The sequence below is a fragment of the Nothobranchius furzeri genome, chromosome 4, assembly GCF_043380555.1.
Source record: "Nothobranchius furzeri strain GRZ-AD chromosome 4, NfurGRZ-RIMD1, whole genome shotgun sequence".
In the NCBI taxonomy this organism is placed as follows: Eukaryota; Metazoa; Chordata; class Actinopteri; order Cyprinodontiformes; family Nothobranchiidae; genus Nothobranchius; species Nothobranchius furzeri.
The window spans coordinates 70,232,762-70,246,185 of NC_091744.1; the positions used below are offsets into that span (position 1 = coordinate 70,232,762).

Genomic DNA, 13,424 nt, shown 5'->3' on the forward strand with positions numbered 1-13,424 from the left:
TTTCTGCTGGGGTACTGATGAGCAGGCTCCCCCGCCCAACGCTGAGCACAGCAATCTACCACCCCAGACCCCAACCAGACGGCCAGATCTCCCTCCTAGCCTCCAGCCCCAGGAAGCCAAGCAACAACAAAATCAGAATCAGAATCAGAATGAATTTTATTGCCAGCGCTCCTTTCAGAGCGTAGGAACTTGACTCCATAGTACAACCTGACCAAGGTTACACACACACACATATATAGACAGGACAGATACAGGCAGACCATGGGAGCAGCCATGACGGCGCTCCTTTGTAGATGAGCAAGGCAATACATGAGGAAAGTTCAGGGAGGGATAAAAAAGGCATTAACAGGGTTACACCAGCAGGGTGTAGCACTCCAATGCAAAAAAAAAAAAAAAACACCCGACATGTAAGCAACAAACGTCACAGTTCACAACATGAGACCCGGTAGGTAGGGGGGAGGGGCTGGGATCCTGGTTTCCTCAGCGGGGGCTGCCTGTGTGGCGCTCAACCAGCTGGCTCCGCAGGTGGGAGGGAGGTCATGGGGAAGCACAGAGAGCAGTGAGTCCTTAGCTTAATGACCTCGGTAGAGACCACAAACCGAAGGCGGGGGGGTGGGTGGATAGAGATTCACAGCATTTGTTTGCATTCCTTCCATCGTGGGGGGTTTGCATGCAACTCCAAGGCTGCTTATGGCGTCAGATTCGATAACAGAACTTTGTTTGGGTCAGACAGAGATAAATTTTCCTCTCTGCCTTAAGTCTGTATTGATCATTCCAGTCCTCCAGTGAAGCCAATTCAGTGATTAAACATCTCCACACCGTCCGGTGACCCTTTCTGAGATGTTATCAATCCTGTGCGCTAACACCGGTAACGCAGCTAAGACATTGTCCAGCTTGCGATTCACCTCGAGCAACGTCCCAGTCTGTGAGGTATCCACACGGACGGTGCCGTCCATGGTTGCGGGTCGCCCTCCAATCGCTCCCGTCATCCCAATTTTACGGAAAGCCAGATATCCTCCCACTCCAATCAGAAGAAATCCAACGATCATCAGGCCAAATATCCACATATCTTCGACGTCCTCAATGGACAGCTGAGAGAGACAGATGATATTCCACTTTTTCCAGGAATTGAACATATATCCCGCTGCATGTGTCCCCTGAGGACAAGCGTGAGCCCCCTCCTCCGTCCTCATTGTAGAAAAAATCTTATCAATCGCGTTGAATGACCAATTAATCAAGTCCATGTTGAAAAATGCTGAAAAAAGGTGATTGCAGAGGAAATGCAGAGAAGCGCTCTGTAGGCAGACGGGACAAAAAGAGCCTTGGGAAAAAACAGATAAGGGAGGAAAAGGCAGAAGCGTCTGCTTCCTGTGAGCGCAGGAAGAAGAGTGGCTAAGTGCGGTTTAAAATTGGAAGTGGGCACCGGCACCCGGGAGGAGGCTGATATATCCCCCTGCCAAATGCTGTTGAATGTGCTCACTCCCAAGGCCCTAAGTGTGTGTTTGTGTGGAATGTCATCAGGGGAAGTGTATAAGGTGCAAATAAAATTGGGGGGCAGGTAGCCACAGGAATGCGGAAATGGGGTCCATACCCGCACTCCCTGACTTGCCCACCCCCCAAGGTCCTATGTGTATGTTTGTGTGATGATGTGAGGGAGCAGGAGGAGAGAAACATGCGGGGATGGGGAGGAATGGCTGGTTGGGCTTAACCCTCCAGGGAGCCAGGTCCACTACTGGCCCCAATAGGCACCTCTGTTGTCAAACTGGCACCCAGGGCATGGAGACCCCAGCCCATCATGCCAGGGCCCAAAGCAGCAGCATTACAGAGCCTCACGGAGCCCGAGGGCACCAACCCAGCCCCACTCCAGCAGAATATCTATGCCCATCCCTGCATTTACACAACTTCCAGAATATATAAGACATGGGACATCCAGGTAAGGTTGGGTCCTCCCCCTCCTGGACCTCCCCCTCCCCTGTGATGGAACGGCCAAGGAGCCAAGGTCTACCTGAGGCTCCCGAACCCGGGCCAGGCACTGCTGCATGTTCCTGCCTTCTTCCCGGCAGCATACATGTCAGGACCTGACCCCCAAGGCCCCGCACAGATCCACACCCGGGGCCGGCCACCCCCAAACCCCGAGCCCCCAGGCCCCCACCCAGAACCACCCAGGGGCAATGCAGCTGCCAGGCAGTGGCCCATGGCTGCCCCCAAGATCCCCAAGGGGCCCCACTCACAACTGCCAGCAGTCCACCCCCCGAGGCAACCCAAGCACCTCCAGAGGGGAGCAACGGCCCCCCAGTCCCAGACACCCCCAGTGAACCCACCTCCAGGGAACATCCGGATACTCCAAACTCAGACCCCACACCCCCCCACCCACACCATCCCGAAGGACAACATCAACGGCCCCCCACCCTCTCTATGTGATGGAACCGATCAAAGGAGCCCAGAGAGATTGATCTGAAGTGGAAGCAGAGGCTATATCAAGTGTAATATGATCTAACAAAAGATTTCTATACTGGTTAATGCAGAGAGTTTCTCTATTTTTCCAATTCAAGAGGATAGTTTTCTTAGCGATGCATATGGCAGTCAGAACCACGTGAACCAAAGATGTTTCAATCGGGACATCGTCCAGGTTTCCCAGTAAACAAAGAGAGGGGGTGTTTGGGATGTGACATTTCAGAGACTTTGACAGGTCTTCACACACTCCACCCCAAAATTCCTGGACAGGTGGGCAGGACCACAGTGCATGAATGTAATTGTCAGGAATGTTGTTTGTGCAGTGTGTAGAGGTGTCAGATGACACAAACCCCATCTTGAACATCCGATGACCTGTATAGTACTCTGTGTAGAATTTTGTACTGAATTAATTGTAAATTGGAGTGTCTGATCATTTTAAAAGTTTTTAAACAAGGTAGCTTGGGGGGGGGGGGGGGGGGGGGGGGCGCACCTGCTGGTGGGGTGGCGAGGCGAGCACCAGCTCGGCCCTTTCAGCCTGAAGGAGCGCCTCACTGAGAGTCTGAGGCATGGCCAGGCGGACGTGTTGGCGCAGTCGCTCTGGGAAAAGTCCTCGCAGGAAAGCATGCAGGCTAAGCTCCTCCCGGGCTGCTGCTGGGAACTCTTGGTAGCCACGACGAGCGTACAGCAACACATCCACTGCAAAGGTGCCCAGGCTCTCCCCGGCCTACGGCTCCGGTTGGTCAGCTGCTCCCTGCTCTGATCAGTGGAGTGCCGCTGCCCAAATCACCTCTCGAGTGCTGTGGTGAGGGCCTGGAGCTCATGCTGCTCTGACGCGGCTAGGTCGAGGAGTACCTGCAGTGCATCTCCTTCCAATGCTAGCGCTAGGTGTGTAGCAGCCTCGTCGTCGCTCCAGCCATTATGTCTCGCGGCTAGCCGTACTTGTGAGAGGTAGGGCTGTAGCGGGGTTAGCCCATTATATTTCGGTACTTTAGCTGGCGTTGCAGGCATCACTGCTCGCTGTCGGGGGCCCGGTGTGTCGGCCGACGGAGGCAGCCCATCAAGCATTGCCCTAGCGTCGGTCGCGGCGGGCGCCATCTCGGTGCGCTCGCGCCATCGGGACCCATCGGGGAGCTTACATGGCCGCTCACATCCTCTCTTTCCAATTGCCAGCTTTCCAGGCGAGTAATGTTCTCCTCGATAGCTTGCTCCAGCCTCCGAATGTCTCTCTCCATTATGGCAAGTGTGAAAATCACACTTCTGACACCAATGTGGTGAGCTCAGTCACGGAGGAGACAGAGGTTTCTTTGGGAGCACCCGTTTAATCTTACACTCCTCAGCGTGACCACAGCAACAACAACAAAAAGGCGCGCTCTCACCGGAAAAACAGTCGCCAAGAGAGCGCGTCACCTGTCACCATAGCAACATGACAACAAACACATAACTGTAATAACAGAACAAACCCCGAACAGTATGTTTAGGAGCTGAAGTTATACATGAAAATGTAAACACATGCTACAAATCAAGAGTTACACACACACAAATCTTTAGTTATGCACACACAAATCTAGACACACACACACAAATCTAGGTACACACACAAATCTAGACACACACACACAAATCTAGGTACACACACAAATCTTCAGTTATGCTCACACAAATCTAGACACACACACACACAGAAATCTTTAGTCACGCACACACAAATATTGATACACACACGCAAATTTAGGTACACACACGCACAAATCTAGATACACACGCAAAAATTTAGACACACATGCACAAATCTTTTGAAACTTTTTTCTCCTCATACTAAGACATTTCTTCCCAGCCTCACATGCTGTCTTCTATCTGCCAGGAAGTCCGTAATCCACTGACAGATGGAGTGAGGCACATTTAGCAGGGTTTACACTTTTTCACACCTGCCTAAAACTTTTGCACAGTACTGTTTATACTGTCAACAAAGCACCTTTTAATTGTATCTTTCTACTGTAGTTTGCTGTTTATCTGGGCATTGCCAGAGGTTCCAGCCTCGTCATTTTGGAGCAAACAGGCAAAAACGATGGCTACAGAGATGGAGATGTGTGTGGCTTCTGCCCCACAGGTCACTGCTGCATCGAAGGTGGAGCAGAAAAACTAGACTCAGTGGTTAACATGAAGATCATCTCCAAGCACTTTTAACAAGAAGAGAAGGATGTGATTTATTCAAGAGATGCTGGTGTGCATTCATTATTGCACTGTATTGATGGAGATAAGTAATGGATGCTACTTTTTTTCCCAGATGTGTGATTTGCGTATTACTGCTCATTACATCATGGTGATCGGAGAGCAGCCTTTGTCCACATCACCTCTAAGGCCATCTCTCATCAGTTGACAGACTCGTTCCTCTACTGCAAGAAATCATTATGAAAATGCTCCAACAACTGGAGGAGACAGACCCCTGGACCCAACAATTATGTAGTATGGATGAAGATTAGGGCCACTGAGAAAACAAAGATAAGGAAAAGACTTCCAACTTTAATCTCAGAATTCCAACTTTATTCTCAGAATTGTGACTTTTTCCCCCTCAGAATTATGAATTTTTTTCTCAGAATTATGACTTTTTCCCAGAAATGTGATTTTAATCTCAGAATTGTGACTTTAATTTTAGAATTTTTATTTTTTTCCCCTCCGAATTTTTAATTTAATCTCAGAATTGTAACCTTAATCTCAGAATTCCAACAGTATTCTGACTTTTTTCTCAGAATTCTGACTGTTTTCTCTCAGAACTTTTAATTAAATTTCTAAATTCTGACTTTTTTCCCCTCAGAATTCTGACTTTAATATCAGAATTCTGATTTTAATTGAAAAATTCTGACCCTTTTCCCGTAAGAATTCAGTTTTTTGAAGTCTAAGAAAAAAGTCAGAGTTCTGAGATTAAATCTTCCTTAGAATCTTTCAATTCTAAAGCCAAGATTGTTTCTTCTCTTATTTTTCTTTTCAGTGGCCCCAATTCTTATCTGACACGTTGCATCATGTCAGCAAACACAACATCATGCGGGACATGAGCAGAAATAAAAGCAGTCTCTGTTCTCATTGATTTATTTATTCAAAATTTCAGAACAAAAAAGTAAAATACAAATAATTCTCATACACATTTGGAGACGGCGCATCAAAAAATGTCACCGTCTCAGCCATAGAAGTGATAAAACAACTTTGAGGCTTCAGATACAGAGTTTAAAAGAAGATGAGAGTCTAAGTCATTATCTTTCAATAGTTGCTTTCCCCAATCAAGTTATGAACACAGATTTAGTAGAAACATTATAGTAGATCATAGAAGTAGACCAAGGCCCCTCAGAAGGTGTAGGAATGCAAATGGTACAAAAGAGACTTTAACAATAAACCTCAACCCTATTATTGCAGGGGAACACAAGGATGCAATTTCCCACAAACCTGACATTTATCTGATAAACATTCTGAAGAAATTAAAAACATGAGTATCACTAAATAAGAGTATGGCCATACAGGACGTTTAATTAAAATGAGGAAAAAAAGCATCTAGAGTGAATTCTTTGCTAATAATGTTTATTTATTATGACTACCCGTAATCTATGCGACATCCCTGTTCATAATTTTCATATGTGAAATGCTGCAGTTTCAATAGTTCACCTCACTGATGATCAGTTTCTACTCTGAAGTGAAAATCTGAAATAAGACACCTAAACATATAAATAGTAAATGCTAATATCAGTTTTACTGTTTATAACCAAAATATTTTTCATTTTTATTACATTAAATCAAGAAAACATACTAATCTTTATTGAGCACCTCAAATTTCGCCTCCCACATTAGATGTCGGCTAAATCATTATCTAAAGTTTTTTATTGCTTTTGGATATTCATCAGCGGGGATCACAGATAGGCCAAAAACTGGGAATTAAATAGTCCAGCTGATGTTTCAGGAAGTTCAAGAAGATTAAAGATGTCTGAGTTACTTTGCTTTTTCCTAGGTAGTTGTATTTGATGACAGTTTAGGACTGACTGTGGCGACTGAGCTGGCAGCACACAAACAGGTGTGTATAGATTACATTAGAGAGATAATTCAAAGGTGTTGAACACTTAATCAGTACATTTGCAGTGGTCTCTGGTAGAAATGATGCCTTTCAAGTCGTATTCGGGGGGTAAAAAGCCCAGAAGCGCCTGCATTAGCCCAGACAAATCTGCTGCAGCAGAGGTGAGCCTAATGCTGCAGGATTTGGGAGTTTTATTTCCTGATATTTGGACATCTCGCCTTAAATGGATAACAGAAATGCAACTCTATCACTGACTCTATTTGTTTTTCAATGTTGATGTTTTACCTCCACAAATAACACAAGCCTGGAGTAGTTCTGCCATGTTGTGAAGTTGCTAATGCTAACGGTTAGCTTCTACTAGCCAAGATATTCTCTGCTGTCTCTTGGATGCTATATCAACAACAGCCTTCCCCGTCATGAGTCAACATGGGCGAGTCCATGAGTGTTAATTGACATAAGTGACATAGATCTGTCAGGCTTTTCAAATTCTAGAGTTTCGCCGTCTATTTTCAATCAGAAGCTAATGCAGGAGATAGGTGTAGGAGACTATTTTCATGCTCAACCTGTATGAAAAACTCGGAGTGATCGATTATGATCAGAAATAACAATTAAAAACGTTTTTTCAGTGTTCTACACCTTTAGAATATATAATCTTTGAGAGTGTCTGATGAGCATGCGTCAGAATGAACACTAAGGCATTGAGTTGGTTGAATTTTTAAATGATGAACTTTGCACAAATAAATAAAATCAAAATAGTAAAAACACCAAAGGTCTCTTTTAAGTTCCACTAACAGTAGAAAGCTGATTGGGGAATTTGATGCTTTTTAAATTATTTTGGGTGGAAATGAATTTTTTTTTGTTTAGTTTACATACATAAATGTAATAGAAATAAATGCCATCTCTTTATACGGAATAGGTGCGACTGTCGGCTGCAAATGAAGCACTTATATTTATTTTTCTTTTCTTGGAGGTGAACAATAGGTTTCCCTTCTGTAATATTTCCCGTGTTAAATTCTTCTCGATAAATGCGTTTGTAGATGAGAACGTTACGGTTGTGTCTTGAGGATTCGAGGTTGTGATGATAATAACTCTGCGACTCGGTGAAGATGGAATGCTTAAAACTCCTTCGCCACACACGGTTTGCTAACCAGCTGAAAAACAGTGTAGGTTGATTTAACCGCGTTAGATTGTTTCTGATGAACATCGGCAAATGTTCGACAGTGTTTCTGCAGAGAACTAAACCAGACTGTGCTTAATGATCAGCAGCACAATCTACTTTTGGTTCAGTTTTTAAAGTCAGACATAGAAACATGCTTTTTTTTTTTGTAAAACAAGTAGTTCATAAATTCATGAGCCAAACTCACGATGCTTCCATTCCATCTTCTGTCCAAGTTCATGAGGTTCGTTTAGATCCCTGTGGGTTTGAATCAGGTGAGGTTTCTGTTAAAACTGATATGAGTGAGATGTATTTATTTCACGCACGCACGAATATATTCAAAAAGAGTGAGGTAGATATGCCTGAAGGGGGGTGTGAGGTACAAATAAAAGGGGCAACGCATACAAACAAATGTTTGCACTGAATTATGGGGCATTTATACAATGACTTCTAGTGTACTGGTCACCCAGAAAGGAAGGGAAATAAATATAAACACTCCTACAGGGAGATAAGAGAGAGAAACAAGCAGGCAGCATGGGAGATCCTTCAAAACTTTCACTGTTCAGCCACTTTTAAGACCTTTTTTATGAATGCAAGATTCATTCCTTTCCATGGACTTGAACCATCCTGTATTTGGTTTTCAGAGGCAGCAGTAATGAACACAATCAACCAGTTTGAAATTCTCACTTTGAAGCTTTAGCAGAAAAGGGCGTCCTGCTAGGAGAAGTGGATTGGGGAAATTAAAATAAATAGGAAAAGATGAATAAATGCTTAAAAGATGATTTGTGAATTAAGGCAAACAGGACAACTTAGGTAGCCCTACTTTGTCAGAGGGAAGAAACGAACAGGTGACAAACCCAGAGCTGGTTTAGAGCTAATTTTGAGTTTTAAAGGAGGCACAGCAGGGGTGTGTGTGAAGGGTGGCAGAGGGAAGGGGGGAGGACATGGTTTCATCCAGCACAACAAAAAGGGGGAGGTGAGGAGGACATGATAAGAGAATGTGTGGAGAAAACAAAGCCTTTTACTTGAACCTGAGATTAAGTCGCACCTAGAGGGCAACGCTAGGCGCGATAAACGTAAAATACAAATGGGGGGGGGGGGGCGGGGGGGGGGGGGGGGGCAGAATGTACACTCATGCGCACCGAGCTAACATGTTCATTTCTAATAATAATAATAGTAATAATAATATTTTTTCACATCTACACAACAAAAAGAAAACATTTCATAAAAATAAAAGGCAATGAAGAAAATGTCATGTGACCGGAAACTTGGGGAAATCTTTTAGAAGTGGACTGTTGTTGTTGAGATCATAAAGTATGAAAACCTGAAGGATTTCTTATATATATATATATATATATATATATATATATATATATATATATATATATATATATATATACATATATATACATATATATATAAATCAACCAAGAGAGAGAAGAATAAAATAGCAGCTTTGTTTTGTACAGACACAGAGGCAAACATTTGTATCGTAAAAAAGTTTTTTTTGTCCGTCAAAAAGTGACAAAACCAATGATGTATAAAAGAAAACTAGAAGAAAAATGATCCTGCTATCAAAAACAGAACATCCACAAGACCTTGTTAACTGTGACTGAAAAGCAGAGACATTAATAACCTTTTATTAAATTTGCCTCCAGGCAAAACTTCTCGGTGGGATGGATCTGTTTTCTCCGTTTTGGGTGAGAAATGCAGATGTAGAGAAATAAAAGTTTCGTTTTTGTGGAGGAGGGGCTGTATTGACTGATTATGACAGGAAATGATTTGCAAAAACATTTTTTTTCCTTTCTTTTAACCAAAACTGAACCAAAGACACTCGTGAGGCTGTGATTCACAGTTTGGTGACTTAAATCGATGGATAAGGAAGTCACTTTTGCTCAGATCTGCGAGGATCGGGGTGGTAAAGCAACATCTTAATAAGGCCACTTTCAGTTCAGTGTTTGATATGCAAACGTCTCAGAAAACTGCTCCCTAAAATAACAAATGCTTTTATTGTTTATTTCCACATGACATGATTTAACAAAAAAGAAAAAATATGCATAAAATATAAAAATAAACTAATTTTGAGCTGGGAGGGGCAAAAACCTCCACTTTTCTGATTGTTTACAATTCAAAAACAAAATAAATATGCGTGATGAGTGAGGACAGCCTTTATGTTACCTCGTAATAATTTAAATAATTTTGTGATCGGTCACTCTTTTTAATGTACAACATGTACACAGTACACAAACTACTTTATGCTTTAGTTCCACAAATAAAAATCTTGGAGTCTGATTGACAAATATTTTGTGGTATAAGTGCTACTTGGTGTTTAGTCTGCTTTTTATAAATTAAATAAAAAATTCTTACAGATATTAGCTCAATCATGTCTTGTTTCAGTGCTGACTAAAATTCACTCCCTGGAGTTTTTGTGTTCTTTAAAAAATAAAAATAATAATTTCCACACCCAGTGCAGATACAGCAACATCTGGTAAACCTCGCTTCCAGAGCAGTTATGATCACTCGAAGGAAAAAAAAGTCTGGAAAAACACCAAATAATTCAGCTATTATTGCACAGAATGATTAATATCAACTGTGAATCACAGCCTTTAACATAAAAAAGGAGAAACATGAAAGAAACGCTCAATTTTGGCAATTATTTGGCGGGTAAAAAACAGGCCGTCCACCTGTATCACCCATACCCGCCCAAGAGGATCACGTAGAAAATTCAATATTTAAATGCAACATGAATCATATTCCAAACCTTTTACTCGAGGCAACCTCACACAAACAAACACCAGCCAGTCGGCTCATGGAAACAAAGTAATTAAAAAAAGTTGCTATATCATATTGTGGAGAGAAAGACGTGATTATATAAATACACACTCAAATATCCATCACATCATCTCTGAAATCCTCAGGACAAAAAAAAGTGCTCTTCTGTTGGTTTTTTGCTGGCAGATATGCTATAAACAAAAAGGATTTACTTGAAGTTTGTGCGTGCCAGGACGCATGTGTGCGTCGTTTTCCGTCTCATGTGGAACGAAAATTTGAAATATGCAGGCTGCCCAGGAAGGAGTCCCCCAGTGTGTGTCTGAGCCGCCCAACTCCAGACGCCTCAGCAGGTTTCTGATCTGTTTGTACAGTTTAGGTCCTCTGCTTTTTTGTTCCTTCCTGAAACAGCGGAGAGACCGTCTACTGGCACACACAGGACACAGTAATGTTCAAACCTCATCCGCCCCTCCTTAGAAGACTTAAGAGAGGTTTTAATACCCTGTGTGAGAGGAAAAAGGAGGTGCTGGACTGATATCAGCAGGCCGACGACTGGGGCAGCGGTAACGCCCGTTCGTTCTTTCTACCCCCATTCATGTGTGCGTATGGTTGTAACTCGTCAAAGTTGGGCCGAAGCACCACCACGGGCCCATTGGCCAAAGCGTGTCCTGAGTGCTTGTTCGAGCCTTGTCCTGAAGACGTTCCGGCCAAGGCTACCGGGGATGAAGGGGACACAGGTCCTAGTAATGGAGTACTTGGGCCCTGAATGAGTGATAACTGCTGGGCAGAAGGAGGCGACGTGCCTCCCGCGCACCCAGACGACGAAACAGCAGCAGCAGAAGAAGAAGACGGCTGCCTCGTAGATACTGAGTCCAGTGGAATGTTCTCCATGTTCTCCACCTCCATGTCCAGCTCCTCTGTGTCCGGTGGCTTGTTCTCCTCGCTGAAGAAGAAACTTACTTCCCTGAAATGGGGATCCAGATCGTCTTTGATGCTGCTGATGATCTCCAGGAAGGTTGGACGCATCTTAGGGTTGTACTGCCAGCACATCCTCATTAGCTCAAACCTGGAAGCAACGCATAAAGTGTAAACCTAAAAGTAACTTATCACATGTGTAATTAGAGAACACTGGAACACTCAAAGCATTATATTAGATTAAAATTCTAATTTTCTCCACTCTTTCTTGACATAATCATCCTGCAGAGAGGTTAATCCATCACATCCATGATAAGCAAGAGGAGCATTTCCTGTTTTTACCAGCAGGTGGCAGAAGAAGCTGCAGTTCGTGTTGGTTTTTGTACCTGTTGACACCGAAACATAGTTTTCTTTTGCATATGGGTCTTAAAAACAGTCTAAAGAGATTTTAAAAATGTAAAAAATTACATTTCAATTTGTTTTCCTGTTTTAATTTTCAACAATTGTCTAAAATATCCTCATCGCTTGTTTAACTCACATTTTTTATATATTTGCAGTTGTCTCCAGCAGGTATGAAGGCAAGTAACTTGTTCTCTGGGGGAAAAAAAGCTCTGGTGCGCTTGTTTTAGGGCGGGCCATTTAGGTTATGGAGTCACATTTCATGATATTTTGACATCTCCCCTCTGATTAGATAAAAGCAAAGCGACTCTACTGTTAGGCTCTACCTGCCGAGATGTTCTCTGATGTTTCCTGAGTGCTAAACCAACAACAGCCTTCCCCGTCGCGAGTCAAGATGGGTGAGTCCACGAGTGACCGTGTGATGTAGATCTGTCAGGATTTTCAAATCCTAGAGTCTTACCATTTATTTTCTATCAGAAGCTAATGCAGGAGATAGGTGTAGGAGACTGTTTTCATGTTCAGCCTGCATAAAAAAACCGAGTGACTGATTATAATCAGAAACAAACAAAAAGTTTTGCCAATGAAGTTGACCTTTATTATTTGAGTGCAATTCATAATTTCTGTTTTTTGTTCTGATGTGAAGTTAAATCCAGTAACAATTTGACAAAAAATAAAAAAATAAAAAACAAAGACAATAATGATTTTGGGATGTTGTTAATTTAGACTTTGATGGCATCTGATCTGATCAGTTGATGTGGAATTCTGATGGTTTTGTACCCCGTTGCGATACAAACGGTTAGATCAGTACCACAGCGTGTACTCAGCAGAGCAGTAAATCACACTCAGGTTACTGTGCCAGGCCAGCAGCCGAGCTTTGGGAATGTCAAAACAACGCCATAAAAAGGGAGAATTATTACATTTTTCTGTGGTACGGCGCCACATCCCGCAACTTCAATTATACACAAACAAGCTAAGAATACTCTCTAAGGCTCGCTGACATAAACACCTCGGCTAGCTCGCTGGGTTACAGCTTTCCCCTCCGTCTGGTTTTTTGCCCCCACCCTCTCTCACCTCTCTCCTCCCTGCTTTCTCCTTCCTACCCTGAAACACTTCTGCAGCTAGATGCCAGTTTTCTCCACTCTGAGGAATTCAGTGTAGAACTTGCGTAATCACGGGCCTTGCTACAGAATATAATGTAGTACAGAGATTTTTTTGTTTTCTTTTGTTTTTGCCACTTCAGAGTTGGAGGAAGTGTCTCAGAGTTGACTTACATTTGTTGAGCTGTGCTGACACACCACAGTAACCTGTTGATGAAGATTTAGCAAACAAGGCAGGAAATCCAGATTTATGTCATGAAACACGTGGCTATTAATTTAAATCACTTCTTTTTTTTTTTTGGTAAAAATCATATTTGCCTTCTTATCTTATAAATAGCCTTTTTAAATAACTCAGTTTGCAGCTAAAATAGTTTTTAGTGCATGAAGCCACATCCAAATCCAATTTCTGTTGTCTGAAACCAGCTCCCATTGCTTAAATATCAGTGGTTCATTCATGCAAATGTTATTTTTTAAAGCTGCACACCACAGTTGGTTATTTAGGTTATTTAGGAAGAAATAAAGAAAATGTTGTCATAAACGTTATAAAAATATCAGAAAACTAAGAAATTTCTCTAAAAGA

General features: G+C 42.8%; 2 protein-coding genes across 2 annotated transcripts in view; one reads left to right on the plus strand and one right to left on the minus strand.

The window, feature by feature from the left end:
• The window catches only part of pgpep1l (pyroglutamyl-peptidase I like), a 28,074-nt gene extending 23,140 nt beyond the window's left edge, over positions 1-4,934 (plus strand). The window contains 2 exon segments of the mRNA XM_054733106.2: positions 4,453-4,807; positions 4,810-4,934. Coding sequence (XP_054589081.1) covers positions 4,453-4,807; positions 4,810-4,934 — 480 coding nt within the window.
• Positions 4,935-9,471: 4,537 nt separating this feature from the next.
• igf1ra (insulin-like growth factor 1a receptor) overlaps positions 9,472-13,424 on the minus strand; it is a 92,766-nt gene continuing 88,813 nt past the window's right edge. The window contains 1 exon segment of the mRNA NM_001323792.1: positions 9,472-11,499. Coding sequence (NP_001310721.1) covers positions 10,971-11,499 — 529 coding nt within the window. The 3' untranslated portion in view covers positions 9,472-10,970.